Genomic DNA, 27,324 nt, shown 5'->3' with positions numbered 1-27,324 from the left:
AGCATAGTATCTCTATAGCCCTTTTTACAAGGAACCTGGATGACTGGATGAGAAGCAGAAAATACACCCATGGGATCCCACCTGTGTCCCTGCTGGACAGGGGAAACAGGTGCTGTGACTTTGTAGGAACATGGGCAAAATTGTCTGCTACACTTATAAGGGCCTCCAAGCCAATAGTCTAGTATCATCCTATGAACCTATGATACAAAAGGCCAAAGGATAGCAACTCATACAATATTTGAAAAAAACAGAACAACTAGCCATGAACGGGTGCTTATGTTGTTGGTAACAACTAGAAAACATTTTCCATTTGTTAACAAATGATTTTTTAGTAGCAGGCTTTCTTGCCTCTGTTAGTACCTGCTGCAAGTCCTCAGTTGACAGGTACCTACAAGGAATTAAGGCCATATAATTCAGGCAGTCAATTGAAGATAACGGATGTCAGAGTGTATCAGATAACCCTGGTCTTGAGTGAGTAGAGCCAATCTGTGAAGAAGCCTGTGGTGATTGCCTCTGGCCATTTCCAAAAGAAGGGAGAGCCTCAGTTCCCTGAGGAGAGTTACCACAACAGTCTTGTGGCATTTCTTCTGAATCTTCATAAGTATCCTGGCTATTAGTGGAACATTCCTGTCCAAGAGAAAGAAAAGGCATCTGTCCTCCAGGTCTTCCTGCTTGGAGTCCTGGAACAGAATCTTATCAGTTCATTGTTCAAGTAAATCTGTTTGCCTCCTCTCTGAGTAGCTCCTAACAGATGGATCAAATCTTGGAAGACCCTGATCCAGTTTCCATTCGTGAGGTTCTGTCCTGGTCCTGCTCAGCTTGTCTGCCAGACAGTTTTGCTCTGATGGACTGTAGGATACCTATAGAGCGACACTGTGCTAGGAAACTATATGCCAAGCTACCATGGTTACTCTGCAAAGGGGGTACGACCTGGCTCCTCCCTGCTTGTTGATGTACAACATGACTGTAGTATTTTCTGTAAATATTTGAAGAGGTCTCAGTGACCAAAGATTGCTCAGAGAGTTGAGTGCCTTGATCAGGGCAAGCATCTCCTTGACATTTACATGCCTATGTCTGTGCTGTGTCCCACATCCTGTGCACTTTTATCCACTCCTGAAACTGCTTCCCAAGCAAAGCCTGAAGCGTCTTTGCTTACTGACTGTTTTGAAGGAGGGAGGGAGAAGGGGAGACCTGGATTTAAGGGCAGATGTTGCCTCCACTAAAAGATTTCTCTTCTGACAAACCCCAGCACTGAGATTTGAAAGGACTAAGGGTGTTGATGTTGGGACTAAAGCTATTTCAAATACCACTGTATCTTTCAATATGGGGTATTGCTGGGGGTATCATGAGAATCATAGAGGTTATAAAACCCAAAGTCCAGAGATATTCTCTCCCAATGACTGAAATCTGAGTAGAAAACCTTAGAAATAGATCTAAATAAAGGTCTATTTTTTTCCTGTGGAAGAAAAGCTCTTTGAATTGAGGCGTTTAGTTGACATCCCAGGAACACAATGCTGTGTAGAAGAGTCAAAGATTTTTGAATGTTTTCTTGGAATCCCAGCTTGTGTATGAGATCTCTCACCCAAGTGACAGAGATTCCTGACACTTTGAGAAAGGCTTTGCAAAGATAATCAAGTCATCTAAATATGGAAAATGTGTACACCCTGCAGCCTACTTTGTGAACACTCCTGGTGCAGTAAATAGTCCAAAGGGTAAGGCAGAGAACTGATGTGAACCAGACACACAAAACCTTAAGAACCGTCTGAAGTCTGGATTAATAAGAGATGTACTGATAAGCATATTTTAAGTTTAGTGTTACCAAGAAACTTGAACAGAAGTTGTCCTTGGAACAGCATGTGATGATGAACAGATGGAAATAGAGTGTGATCTGGAGGATGAAAAATGTCCCCTGAAAAGAAGGAATTTCCTCACACTGCTATCTGTAACCTCGATGAATGATTTTCAGAACCCATTTGCCTGAAACAATCTGTTGCCGAAGAGAAAACAAAAATTCAGACTTTCCGGAAGACAAAATGGGGCCAGGGTGACAGGGGGTCCTTAGTTTTGAAAGGTTTGAAACTTCTTTTTGGAACTCCCATGCCATTTCTTCCTAAATGTCTGATTACCCAAATTTTGTTAAGCTTCTGTTTTTGGTCAAAATTGGATGAGGAGATGAGAAATCCCTTAGACAATTTGGGAAAGAAGGGTTGAAAACTTTATAGAGATTTCCTAGATCAGCTTGCCCCTTTCACCACACTTTCTGAATGCCAGTAGCAGAGGGGCCAAACACTAAATCTCTATCCAAGGGAAAATTAAAAATCTCATTTTAACATCTGAGAGGCTCTGCAAATGCAGCCATGCAAACCTCCTCAAAACAGTACCAGTGGCCATAGCCCTGGGAAGACGTTAGAGTCATGCACCCAGTGCAACCGTAGCCATCTGTGCAATAGAAGAAACTAAATTATTTAAAGTGGATTTTCTTCACAAGAAGCTGTAGATAAAACATTCCTCATACTTCCACAATTTGTCAGAACAAACTAACTTAGGAGTCTCACAATTCTGAGAATCAAAGTTGCAGAAGTATACACTTTTCCCCATACCTATCAATAATTTTCTCATCTTTATTACAAAGTGACTGGAATTAAAGAACTGGTTAGCAGCAATGGTATCAACTAAAGCTAGAGCTGCTGGGTCAGGTTTAGGAATAGTGTAAACAATTAAAAGACTGAGGAACTTTATACATCCTGTCTTTTTAGGGGTAGCTGGCTGATCAGAGTTCTACCCTCACAAAATTGGAACACGCACAAACAGCTTTGCTGAATTTAAATATTAATTCCATGGAGACATGTTGGTCCCTGCTAAACAACTTATTCAGCAAAGAATTCAGATGTGTTTCACAAGGTTATACTCTTATTTAGAAAAAGTTAAATATTACTCTCTTATCTAGAAAAAAGTTAATTATTAACTGCATTTTTTTTGGAGTTCAGTACTGATTACATTTCTAAGAGTTTGCAACAATTATGCATAGGTAAGACTAACTGAAGAGTGTTTTTTTTTTGTTTGTTTGCTTGTTTGTTTTTCAAATTACTTACTCCAACTCTTAGATCTAACAATTATTTCTTTCCAAGTGGAGCTCAACTTGCACACAATTTTTTAGTTACTTCAAGAAATTAATTATAACGAACTTTAACTGACTTAACTTGCACTACAGCCGTCGGTTTGTTTATTCAGTATGGTTATTTCTGAAAGCAAACCTTTACATTTTTGTTTGATTTCTGCCTTTCACAAAAAATCCAGTCTTGCATAATTTTTTTGAAAAATGCTAGCGTGTATTCTTACTCAGTTATTTTTACTCTGAAGATTAAAGCACTAGCCTTTTACTGTAACATAGGTGTCCAAGTATGTCCTTGAGATTTTGAGAAAGATCATATGTAGACGGTCTACAGTTTCAATCTCTCCATTTTCCTCCACGATAATGCCATTTTTCTGTCCCCAGTGCTAGTAATCTCACTCATTCTTAATCTCCCTACAAATCTGTAGTTATAACCCTAAAAGGAAAACTGTAGCATATGCTGTATTCAAGCAGCATTAATCAGTGAGGGTTATATATTATTATACATACATACACACGTGTGTGTACATACATAGGTTCATAGATGTGTACTAGGCTAATGGCCCTGGAGCCTTTATAAGCCTAGCCCATAGGATTACCCTGGCATCATGCCGCCCAACCTTAGTTCCTAGTGCCTCTGTCGAGTAGAGCCACTGGAGAGATCCCCGGGGTGAATTTCCTATTTCCCATCCACTCATCAAGATTCCTGTTGAAGACGGCCAGTGAGGTGCTCTGCTTGACATGCATGGGAAGTCTATTCCATAGCATGGGCAGTCTCTGGGTTATGAACCTGTCGCTCCAGCATGTTCTGTTGATTGTGGTAATGAGGCTCAGGTCTCTGGAGTGTATGGTGTGGAGGGATTGAGATTTCTTTAGATGTAGCATTTCTAACAGAGCTGAGTCAGACAAGGCTTTGCAAGTCAAGCAAAGATTGCCTCTACGTAGACAATATGAAACAGAGAATAGTTGGAGTTTTTTTGAGTCTGTCCATATAGGTGCTTAAGGCCTAGGATCCTCTTTGTGAGGTACTTCTGTGGCCTCTCCAGCTGTTGCAGGTAGGTGTGTGTGTTTATATATGTACACATGCACGTGTTTCAAACGGAAAGCAACTTTTTGGAGGCATATTTTAATCCGGTTTAAGAACCACTACTTTAAGCAACAAAAATTTATTTAATTCTCACTACGTTCACTTGTATACATACCCACACTCTTGTCCTACTGTGTCAAAGGCAGAGAGGAAACTGACTTGCTTCACAACAGACTTTGGAATAAAGTATTAATTGCAGGATAGAGGCTTACGTAGTTCTGAATAGAGTACTTTGATAGTGTACAGCATTGTCAGCTTAACCAGTACACCTTGGAATTGCCCAATATACATACAGTAATGTTCTTGTGAGTCAGTCATGGGGGTTCTGTCCCAGTCAATCCCCACAACATTAAACAAAGAATAAAGCACACATACGACAACAAGACAGTAATTCCCCAAGAACAACTGCAGCCACGCAAACTACATACACTACACATACCAGTATAGAAGCATATTAAAAAAATCGTATTAAACATTTCCCTAGGGAAAAAAACACAAACAAACACACACACACAGGAGGGACTTACAGGCATTGCACATCCTCATTACAGCCACATTTCACTTAACACAGCAAGTTACACCATATGACACCACCACCCTCAAATGGACACACAGGTCAGTCTCTAGTCTATATTGGCAATTTACTGCTCTAATCCATGGTTTAGTACTGAAACAATACTCCCTAAAATAAGATCTTTATTCCTAATTTATTGCTTTAATCCATGGTTTAGTACTGAAACAATACCCACTAAAATAAGATCTTTATTCCTGATGAATTTATTATTATTTTTTGTTTTTCTGTATCCTCCCCCAGGACCCTGCCTGATGCTTCCTCTACCTTCCCCAACTGGCAAACATCTAGTATTCATGCAAAGTATTGCCCATATAGTGAGACAGAGTTATCCTCCCCATGGAAAACCAAGTTGTTGTAGAGCAGTAATCTCTCCATCCCACAAACACATTTTGCAATTATATCACAAACCCCATCCGTTATGGGCATCTGGATCCTTGTATCCTTACCACTGCAATGCAGAACAGTTCTTCAATCTGTAAACCTATGTAATTTTATTTGGGATCAACCCACTATACTCGAGAAGATAGTGCAATGACTGCTATAATAATATCAACTGTGCTCCTCCAGATAGCAACCTGTGAATTAGCTATGGCTTCTGAAGGGCATCAGTCTGGAAGGACTGCTACATGGTACAGGAGGGATACTAAAATATTTATCCACGTCCTGCATAGGCACCACTGTGAGCACCTTCGAAGGAACTCTTATGAGGGCACACAGTACAAGGTGGATGCCTGATACTGTCTTCCTAGTGCTGTGGGTAATACCACAGGCATTACCCACTGGTGACTAGTGCAAAATCATTACAGCAACCACCTTGACCTTCTTTTGCCAATCTGGAGGCACCACCCTGACCTTCGCTATTGAACAGTAGAGAAGGTTAGGGAAAAGCAGACAGAATTCTATGGTAGGACTACCTGATAATTGCTTATACATATGTTCCGAGGACATGTGCTTCTTTCTGTTTTGACTGCTTTCTAGCACCTGGTGAAATCAACACATATTGGCTGACATGCCAGAGGAGGAAAGTACACTCCTCCAGGCATCATAGCACATACACAGAATTTGTGTTACACTTGCATAGTCCATAGGCATCTATTTCAACGTCCAAACTTGCAGTGCTGCTAATTAATTTCAACATTCACAAACATTTTACAAATGCTACATAAAAGAAAAGCAAATAAGTCATATTGTTAAACATGCAAAATACTAAACAGTAAATTACAGTATTAAAACAGAGTAGACCTAGAAGCCTTGAGATGAGGAGACAGTCAAGCAAATAACAGTAGAACTAATGGTCAAAGGTAATGAAAAAAATTAACAGCGAGATGGAAAAAGGAAAATCATGTAAAATGTGAATCAATTTTAGTTTATTTGCATGGGTGAATTTTTTTATTGTCAAGCAATGAAAGCACAAACCTACACTTCCGATTAAGAACTTGAAATCTTTCGTCGTTTGTTTTATTTAACATTTGTGAATCAGGTGAGTGGGCTGGTGCACAGACCCTTTTAGCCATGACCCAGGCCAGAGAGGCAAACATAAAACAAAATTTAAATGTATGTTACAGCATCATACAGAAAAATACAGTTGAAAACACATTGTTGAAATGTGCTAGCAGAAATCACACATACATACAGAAATACATTCCCAGAAATTTTCAGAAAATGTCAAAAACCTCAAAAAAAATGTTTACATACATTTTACAAGAATCTAAAACCCTATTGCACCACCGGACCATTAAGATCCAGCAAAAAAATCACTTACAGGTAACTAAAGCCAATAACTCCGCTGGGGAAGCACTATTCTCTTGTGCCATAGCCAAATTATGGAACTCCCTCCCACCCACAATTACCTCTGTACCATCATGCATCCATTTCAAAACTTTACTAAAAATGCACCTAAAAACATGCTGGCTATGCCCTTGCAACTCCCCCTCTAATATCACCCACCCCATCCACCCACTACCTTTCTTTCCACCCCACTAACTACCTTGATTATAGCAAGCTCAGATGCTCATAAGCCTAACTACTTATTATACAGCAGGAACTTCTTACTGTAACAATTGTTAATGTCTGTTATGTACTTCGCAGATAATAAAGATTCTAGTTGTCTACTGATGTACTATGTTCATCTGTAACTATGTTTGTAATTTTTAATTGCTATGTACATCCAATGTAACTACTGTCTGTATATTTTATCTGTGGAGCTTTTCTCCCCGGGCCTCCGCTGAAAATGGACCTACGTCCAGTCAGACACTCCCGGTCAACAAATGTAAATAAATAAATAAATGTATATTGTTTTCACATTATGAACTCCTAAAACTTTTCAATAAAATATGGTTGCTTGAAAAAGACTACATAGTACATGCCATGCCATTAAACACAAATACTACATACTTAAATATGAACTGCATCCTGTACATGTGATCTGCTAAACCTTGCCCTGACTTTAGTACCAAAGCAGCCAGATACTACAGTCTCTGTTGCCCTAAACATCATGAACTGATGACCATTCATTAAGAGAACACAGGCTTGAAACACAAATACTATTACTGTTACATAATTGTATTGGTTAAATGAAAGGTATTTCTAGCTGCCACTCTAGGTGGAGTGATCATTTTCCTTTTTCAATTCTCTCATACAAAACAAATTTGGGGAGGGAGAAAAACACAAGTACAAAAGGGAAAAAGTGTACTATTAAATTTCGCATATAATTCACTACAGCAAATTAAAATGTAGAAAGATCCATGTTGTGTCTTTCGGCTTTTCCCAGTTAGGGGTCGCAACAGCGGAACTCCGATCCGCTAATGATTGGCAGTAGATTTTTACGTGCCGAGTTGCCAGCCCTGACGCACAACCTTCAACGAAGGTACACCCATTCACGCATGTCTCCACACAGAAGACGCTCTAGCTGAGAATCGAACAGGACAACATCTTACTGTGAGACAACGCTACTGCAGCACCACCACCGCAGTTCAAAATGTAGAGAGATCCATACATGTGACAATATGCAACTATCTACATCAGGTCATGCAATGCAATTACTATCCATCTGCATTAGATAATCCCAATTTTTTTTAATTTTAAACTCCTTAGCTCTTTTTTTACTAAATCATTGTAATGGCATTATTTTACTGTTTTTCTCTATGTAATATAACCTCTGATTGAGCATACATGTATAACTCGTACTCTCTGCTCCGATTGCTTGCTGTATACTTACTTGCACAGTACATCTCTTGCTATCCTAACAGCTGGAATTCATATTCCCAAGAATACTGTGAAATATAGAGATATGCAAGACTCTTCAGTGTTAGTTTATCTCTGTGTTTTGCCTAGTGTTCAGTGGACCAGGCCACTTAGTGTTAACAAATAAAATAAAGCAGTTAAGCACTGCACCAAAAAGGTCAGTTATCTGGGACTCAGCACAGTAATGTACTAGTTCAGGCAGTATATTATGTACAGAGTCTAGACACATTGGTGGATGAACATGAAACACCTTCCCCAGTCTTAGAACTGTCTGACACCAAACAATGCAGTTTCCTGTGATCAATCCTTGACACAAAGACAAATTCTCTGTTAACTGCCCTGCTAAGCATGTCCCAAGGACAGAGCAGAAGACAGCTTAGAAACATTAGACTGCCCCTGTTTTGTATACTTTCCATAATTATTTTATATACAATTTATTTATATAATTTAAAAACTGAAACAAGTATGCACTGACCATTTATTCAATGACAAGCAGCTATACACAGCCATCCAACATTCTCCAGTTAAAGTACAACTAATACGGGACCATAAGATATACAGTCACACACTATTTATTTTCATACATCCTTACCTCACTGTAATTCCCTATAACAAAAAAAAAAAACTTCTACTTACTGAATTAACCTGATGTAATTTTCCTAATGACAATCTTTTATTTCTGTATTATGTAACATCTATTTGAATTGTGCAATATGGGTTTGTACTATACAAAATATGTATTTAACATTAAATTGAAATATATATTATGGATTTGTGCTCTTTCTGTACTAAGTATTTGTATTTCTCTGGAGCTTTTCTCCCCAGGACTCCATTGAAAATGAGCTCCTTGTAGCTCAACGGACTATCCTGGAAAACAAACTGCAAATAAATAAATAATGAAATAATCGAGCACTGTTGAGCTTGAACTATGGTCTCTGGTAATAGTAAAGAATACCGGGGATGGCAGCTTAGAAACATCAGCATTTCAATTCACGCACGTTGTACTCATCCATCCTCAATCCCTCTTCCCATTTTTGCAGATGGGGTCGGGGTGTCACTTCAACAGTGACAATCATCTTGAGCCAAGGTTTACACCACGGGTGGCTAACCTGCCATGATAATTCATTCATTCCACTCACTCGCAGACACACTCTCACCTACGGCCAGTTTACAGTGTCCAATCCACCTACTGCATGACTTTGGAGCGTGGGAGGAATGCATGTTCATAGGTAAGTACTAAGTACTAGGCTATCTGCCCGAGGGCATCTATAAGCCTAGCCAGAATGTGTTGGCTTTCGCCGCCCCCTTAGATTATCTCCCTATGCCTCTGTCCAGCGGAGCCATTAGTTCCCTGTGCCTCTTTCCAGGAGAGCCAGCGCAGTGTTCCCCGGGGTAAATTTTCTGTTTCCCATCCACTTGGCAAGGTTTTTCTTGAAGAGTGTTAGTGAGGGGCTCTGCCTAATGTAGATTGGAATCCTGTTCCAAAGCATGGGGAATCTCTCGGACAGGAATCTATCCCTCCAGCACGTCCTATTTATCGTTGTGGTGAGGTTTAGATCCGTAGAGTGTGTGGCTCTTGGGGATTTGTTTTTTTGTAGGTGCAGCATGTCCATCAATTCTGGGTTGGGCATGGCCTTGTATGTCAGGCAGAGATCACCTCTAAGTAAGCGGTATGCAACCGAGTACAGCTGGAGTTTCTTCAGTCGGGCTACATAGGGCATCTGTTTGAGGCCAGTAATCCTCTTGGTGAGGTACTTCTGTGGTCCTTCCAGCTGTTGCAGGTGTCTTGTAAGGTACATCCCAAATGGGGCGTTGTACTCTATGATGGGTCTTATGAGTGATGAGTAGATGGGCACAAAAACCTCTTTTGTTCTATATGCGAACCCTTTTGTGATTAGATGGGCCACATAGAAGGATTTTCTAACCACCTTGGCAATATGATTATCAAAGGAGAGATTACTACCTACTTGGGTCCCCAGATCTCTTATTACATTTTCTGTATTTAGGGGACTACCACCTATGTGGCAGTTCGCGGGTACTTTGTTTTTTTCAAAGGGGATGACCATGCACTTTTTGGCATTTAGCTTGACGCCATGATTTTGACATCAGGTATCCGTCTCGGTGAGACCCTTCTGGAGGATGTCTGCATCAGCCTGAGAGTCAATTATGGTCCCCGGTTTGCAGTGGTCTGCGAACTTGGTCCACCATAGTCCTCCTGTGCTTGCCTGTACCTTTGAGAAGTATATACCGAACAGGAGGGACGCCACTTGTAACCGGTTTAGAGTTGGACCTAGAGCCTACAACTCTCACCGTGTGGGTTCTATCAGTGAGCCAATTGGTGTGGCGTAGGGGTTTATGCTCAGGCTGGTGAGCTAGCCTATAATACCTGAATGGGGAATGGTGTTGAAAGCCTTTGCGAGGTCTAGGTAGGTTGTGTGGACCTCCTTTCCCTCGTCTAAAGCCTTGGTAACTGTCTCAAAAAAGTCCACCAGGTTTAGAAGGCATGATCTGCCCTTAACAAAGCCAAACTGGGTAGGGTCCAATGTTTGCCAATGTCTCTGTTAATGGTGATGGTGTGCTCCATAGCCTTGCAGACCAGGCTAGTCAGGCTTATAGGGTGATAGTTCCCGGGGTTCGTTGTGGCTCCATCTTTGTGGAGCAGGATAACTGTATCTGTGCACCACTCTATGGGTACGTAGCCTGTAGAGAGGCTGAGTTTGAACAGTGTGTTTAGGTGAGGGGTTAGTTCCTTTTGGAGCTCATGTAAGACACAGCCTGGGACACCGTCCGGTCTCACTGAAGCTGTATTTTTTGGCTTTGGATAGGGCTGTTTTAACCAGTGTGTCAGTAATTGCCGGGGCTCTACATTCTTCTGGTATGGTTATGGGCCCTTTAGGGGATTAAAGATGGATGAAGTTTGCACTAAACCTGTCTGCCAGAATGTTGGCAATATCAGTCGGTTCAGTGTACTTTGTGCCATTCTGCACTAACTCAGAGCAGATCTGACAGTTTCCAATTAGGTTCTTGACATAGCTAAAGAACGCTTTGTGGTTATCTTTGGAGTCCTTGGCAATTTTTCTTTCAAAGCTAGCCTTAGATGATTTTATGAGGGATCATAGTTTCTTGCTGATACTGATCTGGGATGTCTTTCCATCTTGGGATTTTACTCTTTTTCTGTACTAGTTTCTTCCTTCTATTGTATAGCTTGTTTATGGCAGGGGTCTACCAGACTGGTTTCCTTTTCTTGGAGGAGTGAGTCTTGGTTTTGCTTGGAATACCACGATCCATGCATTCTTGCAGGTGCTCAGAGTGCCTTTGTAAGGGATTCAGCAGCTTGGACAGCATTGTCCTTTAGCATGGGGGCTGTGAACCTTTCCACCTCGGTCTTGAGTAACATGAAGTTTGCTTTTGAAAAGTTTTTCACGGTGGTTAACTTGATTGAGGGCGGAATGTGGATATCCAGAGTGATTAGTCTATGGTCTGATCTAACCAGCAAGGGGTTGACCTCCGGTGTAGAACACCGGTCGCCCATGTTGGTGATGACCAGGACCAATATGTTGTCACCTCTGGTGGGGGTGTTGACCACTTGATCCAGGGCGTTCAAGTTTATAAATTCTAGGAAGCGTTGGGCAAGGGAGTTAGTACTTGAGTAGTTCTCCCAGTTAATGTTTGGGTAATTGAAATCACCCAGTATTAGGTGGTTTGGTAGGACCTTCATATTTTCCAGTGTCTCCAGAAATGCGGATGGGGGTCCTGGGTCATGGTGGGTGATCTGTAGCAAGCTACAATTTGAATTACAGTTTTGCCCGTGTGCACAAATAATCAGGGACACTTTGAACGTATCAACATTATTAACTTTAGACATCGCCAGAATAAGAGAATGTGAGTTAATACATAGTTTCTAAAGTAAAAGAAGTCCATAACTCTAATTATTACCATTATTTATAAAGTGCAACTCACCACATTTTCTGCAAAAATCACCAGTTTTAGGAGGGACTGAGTTAAAATTGGAGTCAAAATCAGGGACAGTTAACAGGTATGTAAAATTGCTCTTTGCAGCACCCACAAAATGTTTTCTGTACACTTGAAAATTATTTTGCATTAAAATCTCGCCTATGATGCCACATAACTCCGAATTATATGGCCCAGCTATTACGGTAAGAAAGAACACCCTTGCCAAACAAACTCAAAATGAGTCGCAACTTTTATTACGTATTTGCTTATAACTAATCCGAAGCATAGAAAACTTCATGGAAATATGGGTCCTTGCATTTACGTTTGGCCGCAGATCTTTAAGGTTTTAACATTCAATAACTCTAAAATAAATAGTCATCAGCAATATTACCACTACCCGTGAATAGTGCAGAGAAGTGTTAAGTGCAAATAAAAACAGATGTTTTGCAGGTATCATTAAATCAAACGCCTATCCATGTAAATTTGCAATATACCACTTACTTGCCATCCCTCGATTAATACTCATTGTAGCCAAAAATCAACAAGAAGTTAACACTGTTTTATTTCTTTAGAAGCGGTGCATTCTGGGATGCATCGCGCACATGCCCGGTAGTACAAGAAATAGTCGTGCCTCTGTACTGTCTATGTTTTCGCCTCATATTTTTGGTAGATTTCTCATAAAAATCGTGGTTTTCTAGCAAAAGTTTTCATATTTATTATCCTCCAGAAAAAGCATTCTAACGCGTATATTGTTATTATAGCAAATTTCTAAGTTTATAAGAGAAGTATTTAAAATCTATCGCCATCTTTGGACCTTTATCCCCAATTAGTTAAGCATTCACCAGATTTCTTACACTCACTAGTCGACAGGTACGGAAATAGTATGGATTTGCAGTGGTAAAGAAGAGAAATGACGCCCCAGCAGCAAATCCTTTAGCCTTTGCAGAATAATATTATAATATAACATTGTAAGCTGTTGTAACTTGGAAAATGATAATCTACACAATTCTTTATGGCAGCTGACTACATTATTTAAGGGTGCGTTGTTAGCTAGCTTTCAAAATACTTTTTATCAAGTGTCTGAAGAGACAACCGGTGCAGCAAACAAAAAAGCAATTGGTTACTTTATAAACCAAGTCAACCTATTGAGAAGCGCTACATCATTGCTATGTTTTTTTGTTTTGATAATTGCCCAATGAGAGAACTGAAATCACGCTGCGCTGCTATTAATTGAAAGAGTGGTTGTGGGCGGGTCTGAATTAGCTCTCCATTAGGTCCGCATCGAGGAAATATTTACAGACAAAGAAAGAGGTTCTCGATTAGTCTGCGACTGAAAAATCTTACGCATTGGTGTTTTGTTGCTAATTCTATAAAATTATTTGAAAAATGTCTGGTCGTGGAAAAGGAGGCAAAGGTTTAGGAAAAGGTGGTGCAAAGCGTCATCGTAAAGTGTTGCGGGATAACATTCAGGGGATTACCAAACCAGCTATTCGTCGTCTAGCCCGTCGAGGTGGTGTGAAGCGAATTTCAGGCCTGATTTACGAGGAGACTCGAGGCGTGCTCAAAGTATTTCTGGAAAATGTCATAAGAGATGCAGTTACTTATACTGAGCACGCGAAGAGAAAGACCGTGACCGCCATGGATGTGGTGTATGCTCTCAAACGACAAGGACGCACTCTGTACGGTTTTGGTGGTTAATATTCTTTCAAAAGTCGAAGATGTTAACCTCGTACGTAATTTTTGTATTTGGATGATGTAATGGCGTATTGACGTCTTTTTCTTTTAAAACCAATTTAATTGGCCGAGCCTGTTCATTTATCCAGTAGAAACTCTAGCATTTTAGTACCGCTTTTGCATAGTAGTGTGATTTATGTGACTGTTCTCGGGACTTTTATATCTTTTTTTTTTTCAATTAATGTCAAGATAATTGGTCGTGATGAGCCTTTCGTAGAAAAGTGAATTCCAGCACAATGTTTATTGGCATAACAATGTTCGGGAGCAGGTACAGCCATCTACTGTGTTTTCTTCCCGAAGGCTGTGAGCGCCAGAACATGCATGGAGGCGGAACAAATTATCAACCAAATCGAAGGAGAGTTGGATTGCTTATTTCTCTGCTTCTTTGAAAACTAAGTTTGGCGTTATTTAATAATTGACTGTTTCCATCGTTGTAGTCGTCTACTTTGGACTTCCATTGTCTTGCGAGCACGTGCTGTAGACTTTAAAAGAATTCTGTTACCCCCACTTAATGAAAAGGTTGGCTGTGGGATAAAATACGCTTTGTGTTAATGCGAAGTTGTTTTTTTTTTTCGGTAGGGAATTTGTGGGGATTATGTCACTGCATGTTCGTTTTGTTTAGTAAAATTTGACATTAAAACTTCTTTTGTCTAATTCATAGCTCTACTGAATTTTTCTTGAAGCTTAGGCTGTGTGGGGTAGTTTTTCTAACTCAAGTTTAGTGTGGAAATTCAGAAGATGCTTGGAAAAATGGATAGAACATATCACGTTTGCATTTCAGCTACTGTGCAGCGCTAGTTTAGGTTTTTAACTCCTGTTTTCTGCAGCTCCCTTGGCGCCATCTTGCGAGTCGTAAACTGATCGCTTGGGATTGGTGAGACAGAAATGTGTACTGTAGTTGCGCAGATGCTTATTTTCGTACATCGAAAAGGTGGTTTTGTACCTTTTGTCCTGATTGAAGTGTTTAATTGCGGAAGTTGTAAGTCGACGCGCTTTGTTACTGGGGATCTGCAAGTACTGATTTTGTGGAGCTGCCTTACAACTGCCTATCTTTTTAGGGATGATAAAATGTAAAATTGCGTCTTTTCATATTAAAATGGTGCATCTCTCTGTCAAAACTGTTTATAGTGTGCATTCCTGTGAATGTTGGAGCAGTAACTTAAAATAAATCCTTCTTAAGCTGAATAGGTTGAAGGAAAGCAGGCTGCCTTTCACCCCACCCGCATATTATGTCGGGCTTCAAGTTCTCTAGATGGCTTGTACTGTAGTTGAGGTATGTTTTCCCATAGTGCTATGTGCTGCATTTGTCGGAAGTTAAATGTGTTCTGATTACAATGGCAAGTGTGGCCATTAATTTTTAATGTAGTAATAAATACAAAGATTTTTTTCAATTCCTTTAAGGGGAAATTGAACAGTGCACCCGATTTGGTTTTGTATTAAAACATTACCCCACTAGATAAGCAGTAATCGCCCAAAGCCCGCCCACTAGTCTGTTTCCCTATAATTGCTAGTGTTACTGTCAATAAACGTGACATACTAAACGTCGCCAAATACAATATGGAAAACCGTGTAGTCTGCGCGCTCCTGCAAGTGCGCGTTATGTATTCTGTATAACAGTATAGAGCTAAAAGTATTTCTAGTCCTCTGCATGAGCGCACATGGCAGATCCCTACTTGCATTTGGTTTTAATTGCCGTTTCACATCCGGTATTTATTTGTGGTGCCTGTTTCTAAATAAGTTCTTAAGGTAAGGGGTTTGGTGTGAGTATCTGTAGTTACGGCCTTATTTCGATTAAGGTCGTGTTTTTGCATAGTCTGCAGATATGTATATTTAAAATGTGACATTATTTGTAATGTCTGCTTTGGGGGGGGGGGGCAGTGGATTGCTAAGACGGGCACACCCCAAGAACCGTAACGTTTAGCGTGCATGCAGTTGTAAACCGCGACACACACCTCTCGATGTGTTAACACACACATTCTCAACGAAGCGTGATATAGTGGGGGGCAAACTCCAAAATATAGTATGTTAGCATTTCAGAAGAATGTAAAGTCTTATGTAATTCACGTAAGCATAGCATAACAGTGTAGTTAAAAGGTAGGCGCGGCGCCCCCCCCCCCCCCAATGCAATTTAGAAGACTAAATTAGGCGCGCGTGTGTGTGTACTGCGCACATACTGCCTTTCTGGCCCGTTAATAGGTGAACATGTCCTTGCATCTTACTTAAAGGACACCGAATAACTATCTTGGCCGTATTTCAAGAACGGCAACAAACGGTCACAGATTTGAATTCTCAAAATGAGTATTCGACAGGTGGCTGGATAATCTGCATGGCTCGTCACTCGGCCATATTCTGCATGTAACCTCACGCGGGCTTGTCCTGACAATCATGTGTGCCACACCCATTAAGCCATTGATTGTAAGAATAGGTAAAAAGTTTTTCGGCTTTTCCCGGTTAGGGGTTGCTACAGTGGAACTCCCGTCCGCTGATTGCCAGTAGATTTTTATGGTAGCGAGTTGTCAGCCCGACACCCAACCTTCAAAAAAGGCACGTCCATTCACGCACCTACCTGCATGTCTTTAACGTCACTCGACCGTGGGGAGGACGTGCAGAATGGGTATTTATGCTAATATTTTCATCAAGATCACATCTTTCGGTAGCAAGTGTTTGCGTGTCCATACACATCTCGCAAAGTAAACAAGTGCAGCCACGGTGGTGCAGCGGGTAGCCTCAGAGCAAGAGGTTCTACCGTTCAATTCTCGGATGGAGCGCCTTTCGTGTGGAAGTCTGTCCTCCCTGCGATCGAGTGGCGTTCGAGAGACATGCGTGAATGGGCGTGCCTTTGAAGGTTGGGCATGGAGCCGGCACCGTGAAAACCTACTGCTAATCAGTAGCGGGCCGGAGTTTCGCTGTGGCAACATCTAACCGGGAAAAGCCGAAGGAACAACAAGGTAAAACAAGTAGATGTCTGGAGAGATATTTAAGCGCTCCGATCTGGAAAGACCACATAGATTGCAGTCTATTGGACCCCTGTATGGGAACAATTAAAATACACACCTGGTGTGCCTGACCAACTAGAGCTTTTTTTTAGTTTAAAAAAAAAACTATTGCCGATACAGAGATGCATACAGTGGCGAAATGTCCATGTTTATACTTTTAGAAAGTATCCACTCCTCTGGTACTCGGATTTGCATTACTCTGGCCCCAGGGGTCTACACACTGCATCTGGATATTGTGTTGCTGAAACAATGCAGATCTGCCCTTGCCTTCCATGGTCAAGATTTGAGTTGGTCAGAGCCAGACGAGTCTAAGACTTTCCCTTTCGGGCTTAACCACTGATCTTGGTAGACTGCGTATTTTAACCATTCCCATGTCTAGTACCAGGTCTTTTATCACTTTAACTTTATTCGAGAGTAGGCTGTAGCATCTGAAAGACACTGGCTGCTTTGGGGGTAGCTTGAAATAGCACTGCCCCAGCCTAGATCATTACTTTGAAATTTTCTTAGTGAAAGGGTGCATAGAAACACAAGCTGTCCAATAGTCTGCAAACTAAAACATTGTAGTGGCCAGAGAACTCTGGATTAAAACTAACAACTCTACATCAAAAGTATAGCAGTGATACAGGTAAACTACTTGGGGGCTCTAAATGTGTTAAACCCAAAATTCATTGGCAGGGGAATTGCACCCAAGGCTCTTAATTGCAAACCACATTTTGTAAGTAACTTCTGGGTGACTTATCTACCACCGCCCAGTTTCCTTCAATTTATATCCTGGCCACATCCCTATTTCTCAGCCTGTCCCCAACATCCACTTCAGACATGTACCTTTCATCACTCCCCTTCCACTAAAATACCCCATCCCTTTGCATCACTAATTCCCACACACAACCACCACCATTCTCCTTATGCATTTACTTTTCCTTCTAGTTCACCCTGCTGCTACTTGCACACAGGTTCACAAATCACTTGCTCTCAACACCCCTATTCAGTGCACATCACCACCACTCCTAGATTTACTTCATCTCCTCACAGCTTTATAACAACCATTTTTTTAATTTCAAATTTCCTACATACCCCACTTTCCTCTCTACTTAAATATCAGACAGATATCCAGACTCGCTCTCTGCTTCACCCTCTAACTCGAATTAAACTCCAAGCAGACATTTACCCAAGCCCAGGGCCCAAATGTCCAGCCTCTATGGAATTCCCCCTTTCCAAACTCTCAATCTGGCACCCAGCCCACCATTTCTTCATTACCACTACCAATTTCAACCTCAGAAGCATTGTAAACAAAGTGAATTATTTGCTGCCCTAACCCTCTACTCACCAGACATGGCTGTCATAATGCAGATGTGGCTAAAGCCCCATAGAAAAAATGAAATTCTAATCAATGGTTATAGCAGTCTTAGACCTGATAGATTAAATTGGGCGGAGGCATTGCCGTGATGTTTAGACTCCAGGAAATTAGCCCAACTAAACTCCCCAACTCCGAAATATTAACCACACCTGGAAATTCTCAAAACAGTCGCTACCCACCCTGATTATTCCTTATCCATCATAGGAAACCTCTGTTGGGGATCATCTAACTTTAATGATGAAACAATAGTACAAAGTGACTTCAACCTAGACTGGCTTATATGCTCCTCTGATACCCTCCCACTTTGTCAACATCTACACTTTGTCTCCAACCATTCACTCTCCATTTGCATTAACAAACATACTTTAAAAAAAATTAGTATACAGTCTAGTTTAGGGTAACAAGCCTGTCTTCTAGACTTGTAAGTGATCATTCCCCAACCTTTCCTCTCGGGCAAACAGGCTCACACACCTAATAAAGTACAGTTTTGTACCTACCATAAATGTAGATGTTCGAGGATTCCATTGCTGCAGTCCTTACTATTGGGTATAGTCCGCATCCAGTCGGCCCGAATACCAGAGTATAAGGCTGACGTCGGTCAGGGCGCATTAGTCTGACGTCAGTACGTCAGGGTACTAATGCGCATGACCGGCGTCATATCCTCAGTCTTTTCTTGCCCCAGATGTCAGAAGACCCTAAAAAGACAAGGCCCAAAATACCTGCACCAAAAACGTACAAAAATATAAGCATGTAAACTCACCTACACAACCCCCCTAAACACAGAGGGGAAGGAGGGAGGGTAAATTGGACTGCAGCAATGGAATCCTCGAACATCTACATTTATGGTAGGTACAAAACTGTACTATGTTCTTCGTCTTCCATTGCTGCAGTCCTTACTATTGGGTAGAATCCCAAAGCAGAGGTAAGGGAGGCTGGCAAATCATAAAGAAGTAGGAGCTGACAACATGCCTTGCAAAACAGCTGTGGCAAAACCAGCCCTAGACTTAGAGTAGATAGGAAGGTGATAATGCTTAGAGAAAGTATGCACTGAACTCCAAGTAGCTGCTTCCAAAATATCCTTAGTTGCCACCCCCCTTAGAAATGCTGTTGAAGTGGCAGTAGCCCTAGTGGAATGAGGCCTAATCCCAGCTGGAATCTCCTTGCCATGATGGGAATAACAAAATGCAATGCAAAAGCCAATCCACTTAGAAATAGTTTGTTTTGACACAAGCTTGCCCTGTGAACTCAAAGCAAAAGAAACAAACAACTGCTGAGACTGCCTAAAATCCTTAGTCCTGCTTAAATAATAACGCAATTGCCTGTGTACATCTAAAGTGTGCAAAATCTTTTCCCCTTTATTTTGGGGGTCTGCATAAAACGTAGGCAAATGAATAGTTTGGTTTAAAGCCACACTAGAAACCACCTTAGGCATAAAGGAAGGATTAGTACGTAATGATACCCTATCCTTATGGAAAATCAAAAATGGCTCTACTGCCATAAGGGCCTGCAACTCAGACACCCTTCTTGCAGAAGTAATAGCCAACAGAAAAGCAGTCTTCCATGACAAGTATTTCAATTCAGCAGTAGCCGCAGGCTCAAAAGGTTGTAGAGTAAGTTTTTCCAACACAAAATTGAGATCCCAAGCAGGAGTAGGAGCTCTACGTGGGGCCTTATATTCTTTGCCCCTCTAAGAAACTGCTTGAACAAAGGATGCGAAAACAATGGTGGGTCACAATCATAGTGAGCCGAAATTGCTGCAGCATGAATCTTAATAGAAGAGAAGGACAAACCTTTGTCCAATAACTCAGTAAGGTATTGAAGAGCCGCACTCAAATTAGGCTCAGAAACCTGCAAATTCTTTGCTGTACTCCAAAATAAAAATCTCTTCCATTTTTCAGCGTACACTTTCCTTGTACTAGGTCTTCTAGCTTCCATAATCACATTTAAAACTTGTTGAGGAAGTTGAGACCTGCTGTGCTTCAATACAGAATATGCCAGGCTGTGAGATGAAGAGAGTGAAGCTTGACATTGAGCAGATGACCATCCTGCTGAGATAACAGATGAGGAATCAGAGGCAAAGGCCATGGAGGCTTCCTTACCAGACTCCGGAGGAGTGGGTACCAGTGTTGCCGAGGCCAATCTGGAGCTATCAAAATCATCCTTGGCCTGTCTTGTCTGACCTTTAAAAGTACCTTTGGAAGAAGAGGTAGAGGAGGAAAGGCATACACATGAAGGTCTTTCCAACTGAAAGACAGAGCATCCACTTTCCAAGCTGTGTGATGAAACCCCTTTGTGCAATACTGTGGCAGCTGGTGGTTTAGTGGAGAAGCGAACAGATCTATGTCTGGAGTTCCCCATGACACTGTCAAGTTTTGAAATACATGAAGATCCAGTTTCCACTCGTGGGGATCCATGATTTGTCTGCTTAACACATCTGCTAAGGAGTTCTGTGCTCCTGGCAGAAACCTTGCCTGAAGAGTTAGTTGCAAGCTTAGCGCAGTCTCCCAGAAAATCATTGCTTGCCTGCATAGAGGATAAGAATGTGTTACCCCCTGCTTGTTGATGTACCACATGACAGTTGTGTTGTCTGTTAGAATCAACACCTGCCCTGGAAGAAGTAACTCCTTGAAAGCCATTAATGCAAACTGGACTGCTAACATCTCCTTCATGTTGATATGTAGATGCAGTAGTCTGGCAGGCCACTTGTCTTGTATCCACTTTCCATTTAGATGAGCTCCCCAAGCAATGTCCGAGGCATCTGTCGTTAAAATCTGACTCGCCTCTGGCCGGGTCACAGAGAGTCCCTTGTTTAGGTGACATTCCTGAGCCCACCACAAAAATTCTTTTTGAAGGCAAGGTATTTGAATGACAGTGTCCAAATCCTGGCAGTGCTGTGTCCATACATTTTTGAGATACCATTGTAGCTTCCTCATATGCAGTTTGGCATTGGGAAGCACCAGAATACAAGATGCCATGAACCCTAATGCTTGAAGGACTGTCCTTGCAGTCAGCACGGACTGATGAGATAGTTGATGGAAGTAAAGTGATAGACTCTGTTGTTTGTCCGGGGTTAAAAAGGCCATCTGGGCTGCTGTATTCAGTCTCACACCCAGAAAGCACATGTCTTGAGAGGGTACTAGACTGGACAGTTTTCCTTGATGTGGAGTTTTTGATATGGTATCCCACCAATTACTTAAAACTAGCTACTTAACCTCAGTACTGCTTCCCTGACTTTTCAGAGCAGTCTACCAAATGGGAAAACAAATCCTCTCCTCCCCTCCCCCCATCTCAAGGATCCATTCTCAGACTTCTCTTTATTATGTTTGTAGCACCACTACAGCACTCATCCTTCCCCAACACTGTCAATATGGGAACCAAGGAAACCTAGTGTCTGCCACCTTCCTTTGGTCTGTCCAAAGCATTCAATACAGTACCCCACAGCAAACTACTTGACTCTCTTAGCTGAGTTCAACCTAAGCACTGCAGCTGTTGGGTTCCTTGGCAGTAACCATCACTTTAATGCCTTTGGCAAGGTTGCATACGAGACTCCTACAATGGCTCCTATCCCATCCAATATGCATAGTGAATCACTGCAAGAGTGATCTGTCCTGGTTGATGAAGTTGAGTACCTGTGGTATCTACCATTTTCTCCCCAGCCCCAAGCCACCATGACCAAGGATGCTTAAGGGACATGGTCACCATTGGAGGCAAATCTGCACATAAATGTCCTGGAACTGAGGGTGGTCCTCTTCGCATTGCAGTCAGACATGTCAGTTGTGTGGTACATCAACAAACCAGGTTATACCCCTTAAGTCAGGAAGCCATGAGAATGTGGCACTGGGTGATTGCTTCCAACTGCTTTCTTCACAGCAGTGCACATTCCCGAGAGTTCAATCTAATTGCAGACTGAGCAGGAACATCCTGATGTCTCACGAGTGATCTCTCTATCTGGCAGTAGTGACTTAAATTTTCTGTTGCTGGGGCAAGCCGTGCTGTGATATATTTGCATCCCCCTCAACTACAAGTGCAGAAGCTTCTTTGCCCTAATTCCCCTTGGGGAGGGTCATTGAGAGATGCTCTGACTCATGACTGGCCCTTGGGCCTACTATATGCCTTTCCCATCATCCCACTGTTCTTGAAGAAAGCTCAAAGGTTGAGAAGCACACTCATCCTCATTGCCCCCACCAAGTCTGGTTCCCCTTCCTTTGGCCTCATCTGGTTCACCATCCATGGACCTTGGAACCATCCCTGTGACTTCTCACCCGCAAGGACAGGTTCATCCCAACCTATACAGCTTGGCATCTGTGCTTCCAGTAATTGCCAGGCAACTGATTTCATCTCCCCTGTCTGAAATCCTTCTGGCTTCTCGCAAACCATCCACCAGGAAAATCTATTATGACAAATGGACAGTTTTGTCTTTGGGCCAAAGACCAGAAGATTGCTGCCTTCTCATCGCATAGCCACAAAATTTTAGAATCCCTTACTACATGCAGGAGCCTCAGCATCTACCATTGTGGTACACCTAGCAGCTATTCCTAACTTTCAATAATGGGATTTAACACCTCTTCCATTATTTTCCCATCAACTCTTAAGACGTTTATGAAAGGTGTCTTGCATATCAAACCTCTGGATTTAACTCTAGTCCTACAAATCCTGACTGGTTCACCCTTCAGACTCGTATGACATTAAATTTTTATCCTGGAAGACTCTACTTAGCATTCTTTCTATCAACTAGTCCATTGGTTTTTACCTGTATTCTTTCTCCACTATTCTAATGAAGGGGAATATGTACTACATACTCTAGATGTGCACAGACAACTTTATTTTTATTTGGACATAACAGAACCATTCAGAAAACCTGATCAGCTATTTGTTGCCTTCTCAGGTCCCAGAGTGGGCAAAGCTGTATTCAAAGTGACTGTCGAAATGGGCTCAGAGAATGCTATCGCTTTCACCTATCTACAAAACCAAGTACCCTCCCTTTGAAAGTAGAGGCTCGTTCCACTAGAAAAATAGCAACTTCAGTGGCCTTTAATTCTAGACTCTACATCAGCGGCCACTTGGGCAAGACCACATACATTTATCACTCATTACAGATTGGATATGGCCTCCAGGGGAAGAGCATCCTTTGGTTCGATGGTGCTCAGGAATATCCTTCCATAGGGCCACCCAAGATGCAGATTTGGTTCTAATTGTAAGGAATGAATGAGGATTTACATCATCAGATAAAGAAGTTATGTCTTACCATAACACTCCATCTGTGTTGTAGATTTTTTCATTCCTTACTTCCTGCGCGGACTCCTGGTGGATTATTGGGTCCGTTTATATGTTAGGGCATCTAATCAGACATGGCCTCCAATTTTGTCTACCTGTTCTTCCTTTTAACACCTTTGTGTCAGTTGGGCAAACTTGATCAGTGACTGAAAGAGGAGCACTATGGGTAGGATTTAGCTTGAGAGCTTTTTGGTTGACACCGGCTTGTAAATAGGCTGTGTCAGTTCTGATGACAGAACCGAAGTCTGAATTGTAAGGAATGAAGATCTACAACACAAATGGAACATTACAGTAAGACGTCTTTTTCAGAATATAAAAACTAGTGAAATTACCACAGAAATAAGAAGTTGAGAGAGCAACCCAGCAGTGCCTCAAACAAGAACTGTTTCCAAACAAACTTCATGAGGTCACTTCAAAGACCAGAGTGGCTGAGGAAAAATGAAAGGGCTGTTGCCAAGCTTAGAGTCTACAGGAAAGTCCCCAAGAATATATGGTATTCTGTGGATGTTTGGAAGCCAAAACAATATGGAAGGTTTTATTTTAACAGTTTAAATGCAGGAGAAGCAGCAACATTCTGGAAGAGATCTCTGGTGGCTGTAATACCGAACATCGTAAAAAACCACTACATCCAGATTCATATTGGCCCATTTCAATTCTACATCATTATTATAAAGTGCTCATGTCTGATGGCTAAAAGAATAGCAAATGTGATGCCAAAATTAATAGATATGGATCAATATATTTTTGTGGAGGCGGCAAACATATGACAGCACCAATAAAACAGTGACAGGGAAGCAGATGGTGATAAAATACAATTGTTGGTGGGTCTTGATGCAGAGAAAATTCAATAGAGTAAGCAGGAATTAAGTACAGTAATGAAACCATTTTACTGTCCTGATAAAATAAGGTTGATTAGAAAGATACAGCAGGGATGGGAGACAAAAACTGAAGTGGGTGGGTTCTAGGAGTTCTGTTTGGGCAGAGGTGTCCTCTTTTTTCCTTTGTTATTGGCTTGATATTTAGAACCATTGGCAAAGAAAATAAAGGACTCTGAAATTTGAGGATAGTTGGTATGGTAATCAAGAAAATTTGGCTTAATTTGCAGCTGATACTATGTTTACTGGGGATTTGCCCATTTTCATAACGATTAAAGAAATCTATCTTTGCTTATGAGCAAAATATTTACACTGCAATAAAACATAAGCATGTCCAATTAAAATAATCACAAAATATAGAGAGAGAATAAAAAAGGCAATATAGACGTATCAAGTGAAGGGTAGGATAGTAACCACCTAGTACAGTTGGAACATAGTGAGCAGGAATAGATTGAATATATGGTTTGTAAAAAGAATCACCAAAATTGGCTTTAGGTGTTTGAACCAGGTTATTAGGAGGACAGCTGTTAGGATAGAATATGGAATGAGTGAAGGTGAGTTTTATTGAAGGAAAATAGGGTAGGGAGTTACTTTGTACCCAATTCAAAAAATATTATTTTAGTCTTGTGGAACATTCTGAGACAGTTTTCAGGTCTTTTGGGATACAAAATTAATGTATGTAAAACAAAGGCAATAGCTGTACAGTATGTACCCATATACACATTGGTTCAGCAATAAGCTCTGTTTTATGGATATGAGCAGTGACTTTTTTTTATAGTTGCTTTAGTTTTTTATACACAGGTCAGGCATGTTTTCATCAAACCAGATAAGTTGTGGATAGCAATTAAAGAGTTGAAGAATTTTATCTGGGAGATGGAGGGCAAGAGTCAAGTAGAATGAGTTGGTCTTCCAACAGAAGGAGGTGGTTTGGGATTACCTAATTTTAACAGGTAGTGAGCTGCACAAGCAGAAACCTATAATTCAAAGTGTAAGGGATGATGGAAAAGGCGTAAGTAGAGACTGGAATGCTAGTATCAAGATTTTAAAGGAGAATAAAAATATATTCTGTATGGTTATTTTCAAAGTAGGAGATCATATTCTAAGAACTAAGCTAACACAGAAATGGAGATTCTACCAATAGGGATGACAGAGTACAGACACGAGATGGAATTTACTGGAGAAAACTAGCAGAGGAACCAAGGTACTGGAAGCAAATAAAGAGGGAAAAGTAATAGAAGGGGAAGGGGCCCAAGAATCCATTTGGACTGCAGACTAAAAATTGCCTTCCCTATCAGTGTGGGCAAAGAGAAAGGAATGGGGGGTCCTAAGTGAAAGACCAGTACTGGTAGAGTTTTTAGTAGACGCTGCTGTTAAACTAGGGATAATTAGTAGGGTATATAAAATAACTACAGGAATTAGTCACAAGAGGATATAAATGATTGGGAAGAGACATTGGATAAGTAATTCACAATGAAAGGATATATGTATGGTTCCCAAATATGTAATAGAATCTAGAAGATTTAAGATTTTTGCTTGGAAGTGTTTGCATAGGTATTTTTATATCCCAGGCAGACTCCTAAAAAATTCCTCTGGTAAATTTAGGTAGGAGAGTGTGAAGAGAGGTAACTTGGAACATATTTTTTGGCATTTTAATGAGTTGTCAGACTAAAATTTCCTTTCATACTACTGTCAGAAATACAGGGTGATTAAATGTAACTGAGTAAATAATTTTTGAGCTGTGATACAGAATCAGAATTGCCTAAACATTGTAAAGCCTTTATTTAATTCTGGTGACTGCCAAAAAAGCAGTTACTAGAAAATGCAAATCAAATTCTAAACCAACCATACTGGAATTTGCCAAGGTAAAGCTAAGCCTCGTACCCTAGGTCATGGTATTTTATCTGAGGTGGTGATGCCATTGAAAGACCCCTGCAAATCTCTTGGGAGAAAAAGCCCACAATTTGGAAGGGGAAGGAGGTTGGGTTTGTTGAAATAGATACAAATGGATAATGAAGATTCACAATTATAGTAAATTACTTCATTTTACATTATCTGTCTGTCCTTTCTAAAGTTCTGGACAGAATCCTCAGCTCTAAGGTCTGTTTAGTATCTTGACCGATATCATGGGGTATGGATGCCCAAAAGAAAGACTTGAGTGACTTGTAAAGGCATGCAGTGAACTTCGTTATTGCACCACATACGGCGATCACTTAAGTATTCTTAAAGGATGAACGGACTGTTGATGTAGTAAAATGAGCCTTTGGTTTATTCAGAGCAGATTTACTGTTTGTGAACTACATGAATAAGCCTGCTAGCCACATAAACAACATATCCGTCTTAATCCTCGTTCATTCCTTGTGTATGGGTATCTCTTCCGACCTTGGAACCGAGCCGGCCATCTTCCAAGCTCGCTTTGGCTACAAACTCTCTAGCTAAAACTCTTACCCAGAATTCCCCCTCCCTGTTGCCTTAGATTTTGTTTGCTGCGTCTCCATTCGGTCGCAACTAGCATGCCCTTTACTGTATCTGTACCGAGGGGCTCCTCTGTTCAGACCTCTCTACCGGCACAGACTGTAACCAAATTGGCTCATACTTTACCTGGAACCGACATCTCAGTTACTGACACCGATTTTTTTCAGTCCCAGCTTCGGTACCGACCTTACTGTCGGTGCAAACCATGACTTCCCCAGTGCAGACACCTGTAGTACAGTCCCTTACTGCACCGTTTTCAGTGCAGACTGGTAATGTGGGCACAGAGCTTGTCCCATCTGTGGATAGACCTGACTCCCCCTTAGCTGTGTCCGTGAAATCCTCTAGAAGCCTCTCTAAACACAACATGTTGCATCTTGTGGCCAGAGGTATCCCGTCCCCCAAGACCTATCCTTCCTTGGGAGGTGATCATCCTTTGCCAAAGACCCCTACTTATTCTCTTCCTTCATTGCCTTTTAAGTCCTTTGGTATAGCACAGTCTTCTCCCTCTACGGTCCCCTTCATGGACCTCACTAAGGAACCGCAGTTGCCTTCGTGGCAGAGGAGTTTTGCTACGACCCAGGATGGCAGCTGTGGAGTACATAATTTGGTATTTCACAGCCATCCATGGACTCCCAGTCAGCAGACT

The 27,324-nt window shown here is 41.3% G+C and overlaps 2 protein-coding genes across 2 annotated transcripts in view; one reads left to right on the top strand and one right to left on the bottom strand.

Annotated features, from left to right (window-relative positions):
* NIT2 (nitrilase family member 2) overlaps positions 1 to 12,733 on the bottom strand; it is a 570,156-nt gene extending 557,423 nt beyond the window's left edge. The window contains exon 1 of the mRNA XM_044071381.1: positions 12,472 to 12,733. Within this exon, the coding sequence (XP_043927316.1) occupies positions 12,472 to 12,496 (25 nt within the window). The 5' untranslated portion in view covers positions 12,497 to 12,733. The remainder of the gene's footprint in view (positions 1 to 12,471) is intronic.
* A 513-nt stretch (positions 12,734 to 13,246) lies between these two features.
* Positions 13,247 to 14,358, top strand: LOC122801788 (histone H4). The gene has a single exon (XM_044071382.1). It carries the CDS (start codon positions 13,357 to 13,359, stop codon positions 13,666 to 13,668), a length of 312 nt encoding a protein of 103 aa, XP_043927317.1. The 5' UTR covers positions 13,247 to 13,356; the 3' UTR covers positions 13,669 to 14,358.
* Positions 14,359 to 27,324: the final 12,966 nt, after the last annotated feature.

This window comes from Protopterus annectens, chromosome 5.part0 (genome assembly GCF_019279795.1).
Source record: "Protopterus annectens isolate FY-2018-M chromosome 5.part0, PAN1.0, whole genome shotgun sequence".
Classification (NCBI taxonomy): domain Eukaryota; kingdom Metazoa; phylum Chordata; order Ceratodontiformes; family Protopteridae; genus Protopterus; species Protopterus annectens.
The sequence above is the reverse complement of the archived record's forward strand: the minus strand, read 5'-3'. Positions and strand labels throughout refer to the sequence as shown.